Source organism: Buceros rhinoceros, unplaced genomic scaffold (assembly GCF_000710305.1).
Source record: "Buceros rhinoceros silvestris isolate BGI_N320 unplaced genomic scaffold, ASM71030v1 scaffold22073, whole genome shotgun sequence".
Taxonomy (NCBI): Eukaryota; Metazoa; Chordata; class Aves; order Bucerotiformes; family Bucerotidae; genus Buceros; species Buceros rhinoceros.
The window spans coordinates 45,594-48,369 of record NW_010405691.1 but is presented as its reverse complement, the minus strand read 5'-3'; the positions used below and the strand labels follow the sequence as shown (position 1 = coordinate 48,369).

Here is a 2,776-nt window from a genome sequence, read left to right as displayed (position 1 = left end):
GTTAATAGGAATAGAACCTAATTTTAAAGTGTCATTATTTCCTGCAAAAAAAAGAAATCCACATTTTGGCACAATGTAGTCTTTACTCTTACAAAATTCCTGATGAAAACAACCACAACTTTGTTAAAATTGAAGTGTGACACATTAATTGCCTTAGGAACAGACATATTTCGGAAGATGCATTTCATATCATTTACATATGGCAGAACTAGTTTGGAAGCAAACTCATCCACACACTTGTCTTAAACTAGCTGCTGTCAGTGAGTCTCTTAAAAGACACTGCAACAAAAAGAAGCTATTTATTTGATTACCTTGTTTGTCATCTTTCTTCCCATCTTGTAACAGGGCAGGCTTATCAGGTACCTCTTCAGCTGATGTCTTCTTGAAGAAAGAAGATTTATTTACTCTACTGATTGGTATAGCTCATGTTTCCACAGTCAGATATTTAAGCATACACATCTACACAAATAAAGGTGATGATAGTCTCTCTTGCATCACAATTTGCTTTGTCAGATAAAGAAGCATACAGGACCTACAGAAAGACATTATAACCCCTTCTCAGGCAGTTCCACACCTGAAATTAGTTAATTAGTGAATCACAAGGAGCTAAGGACTACACGAAAGGAAAGACTTCTCACAACAGAGCAGTGTCATTCCGTATGTCATTTGCTGTCCTTGTAGCTCACAAGAAAGAACCAGGAACAAATTCTACTTCCATTATCCGTAAGAACAACAATACACTCTGAGACCAAAGCCACAATAAAGCAAATGTCAGAAACCCCAAGCTTCTCCAAAGATTTAAAGTGATGCTGTTTTTTCCCAAGACGCACGGAAGAGGCTGGACCTAAAAAGGGCCTGAAATCCATTGGACCTAAAAACTGAATTCAGACACACAAATTTGTAGGCATTTTTAAAAAGTCAAATAAAATCTCAAGTCAGTAATTCAAAAAGTTGCACGTCCGGAGTAAAGGACTATGAAGTTTATTTCATTAAGTCACATGCGAGATTCCCTAATGCTTCTGAGGAAGCAACGCAGCAAAAAAAATGGCTTGAGCAGTGAATATGTATGAATATGTACGACCAAAACACTTCACATGCGTAGCTAGCCCTGACACTCTAAAGTAGTAAGCGTCAGACTGAAGACCTAACTCAGTCCACGCGTGAATTGATGGAATGACTCACAAATTTCAGTGAACTGCGAGCATGACATTTCTGAGGGAGTTTGGAGCAACCCCAGACAGTCATTTTACGCATGTAGTGTGAAATCTTGTGTTACATCTTTAAGCTTTTGGCAGTGAAGAAGCTTGTGGAAAAGAGCCAAAGGAATGGAGAGGAATTAAAAAAAAAAAAAAAAAAGACCAGAAACAGAGTGAGAGACAAAACTTGAGGAAAAAAAAAGTTTTAGAAAAAGAACAAAGGCAAGGAAAAGAAATAAAAAAAAAAAAAAAAAAGACCAGAAACAGAGTGAGAGACAAAACTTGAGGAAAAAAAAAAATGGGAAAACCTCCTTGGTTAAGAAAAAGCAGTCACCCTTGTAATTCTCCAGTGTAACATTAGCAGTCCTTGTAAGTTTAGCAAAGTCTAACGCTCAGGTGACCTGTCTCCTGCCATTATTTTCTTTATGGATGTATCTGAGAACTGTTTGCGTTGTACTGCAGTGCTGTAGTTTACCGGTCACAATAAAAATGGTCTTTTGAAACTAAACTGAAGAGCCTGAATGGATGGTAGGCAGAAAGAGACAACGACGTGGAGATAATGCATAACTGACTGCACTGATCACTACGTTTCCTCAAGTAGCCAAGCTACCGATTAAATTGTAACAGTGAATCACCGCGCTTCCTACAGAGGAAGATGACTGGGAGATGATTGACTGACCTTCCAAACCATACTCATTCAGTGTATTAATTCTGAACGTAAAAACATCAGTTGAATAACAAAAAAGAAAACAAGGCAAAATCATTCTCAAATTAATTTTGAGAAGAAATTTTATAGTACATTAATCTTGGATAACAAAGGACCAAAATAACAAACTAATTGCGAGTTTTGCTGTCTACGTCCAGGACCCAGACAGTGACGAAATGGAGCAAAACCAGTTGCACAACTGTGACGTAGTCAGGAAACACTATCTGTGCTTAAGCCTGTAGGCATCAAGCTACAGGTTCTTCGTTTTCAACCTAGCCATAAAAAACCTCCTGATCTTGCAGAACACCCTGACACCTTGCAAAACCTAGGAATGAAAGAAGATCCAGCTGTTCCCCCAAGAACATTATCTGACTGCAAAGGCAGCACAGTAATCTGCAAGTTATTGGCAGTTACGGTGAGAACGTCTCTGGAGGAGAACACAGAGATAAGGCAGAGGAGGTCTGAAAGCTTAACTGCTGAAAATCTAATTAAAAATTAAAGATAAAATGGGGATTTGTTGCTTGTTTGAGTTTTTTTACACTTTGTGTTGTATACCCTCTACAGCTATTTAATTATTACCATAATATTCTTACTATTATCATCTCCACTGCAGCAGAAAAATTTAAAAAGAAAAAAAACCATACAATTTAATTGCTTAGGAAATCATCTCCTTCTAGATTTATCCTTACTCTGCACATACATTCAAGGACCACAAACAAGAAAAGCCTAAAAACCAGACATTTAATAAGATTATAAAATTGTATTGGTTACATTACTGAAATGACAATTTATTGCTAAGAAACCCAAGATGACTCCGCAAGCAAGATTTCTGAGCTTTCTGCAACACACAAAAGAATGTTCTAATCTCACAGTC

General features: G+C 37.3%; 1 protein-coding gene across 1 annotated transcript in view; it reads right to left on the bottom strand.

Annotated features, from left to right (window-relative positions):
- Positions 1-311: 311 nt before the first annotated feature.
- Positions 312-2,776, bottom strand: part of REPS2 (RALBP1 associated Eps domain containing 2) — a gene marked incomplete at both ends in the record, with an annotated part of 28,074 nt that continues 25,609 nt past the window's right edge. The window contains one exon of the mRNA XM_010133843.1: positions 312-381. Within this exon, the coding sequence (XP_010132145.1) occupies positions 312-381 (70 nt within the window). The remainder of the gene's footprint in view (positions 382-2,776) is intronic.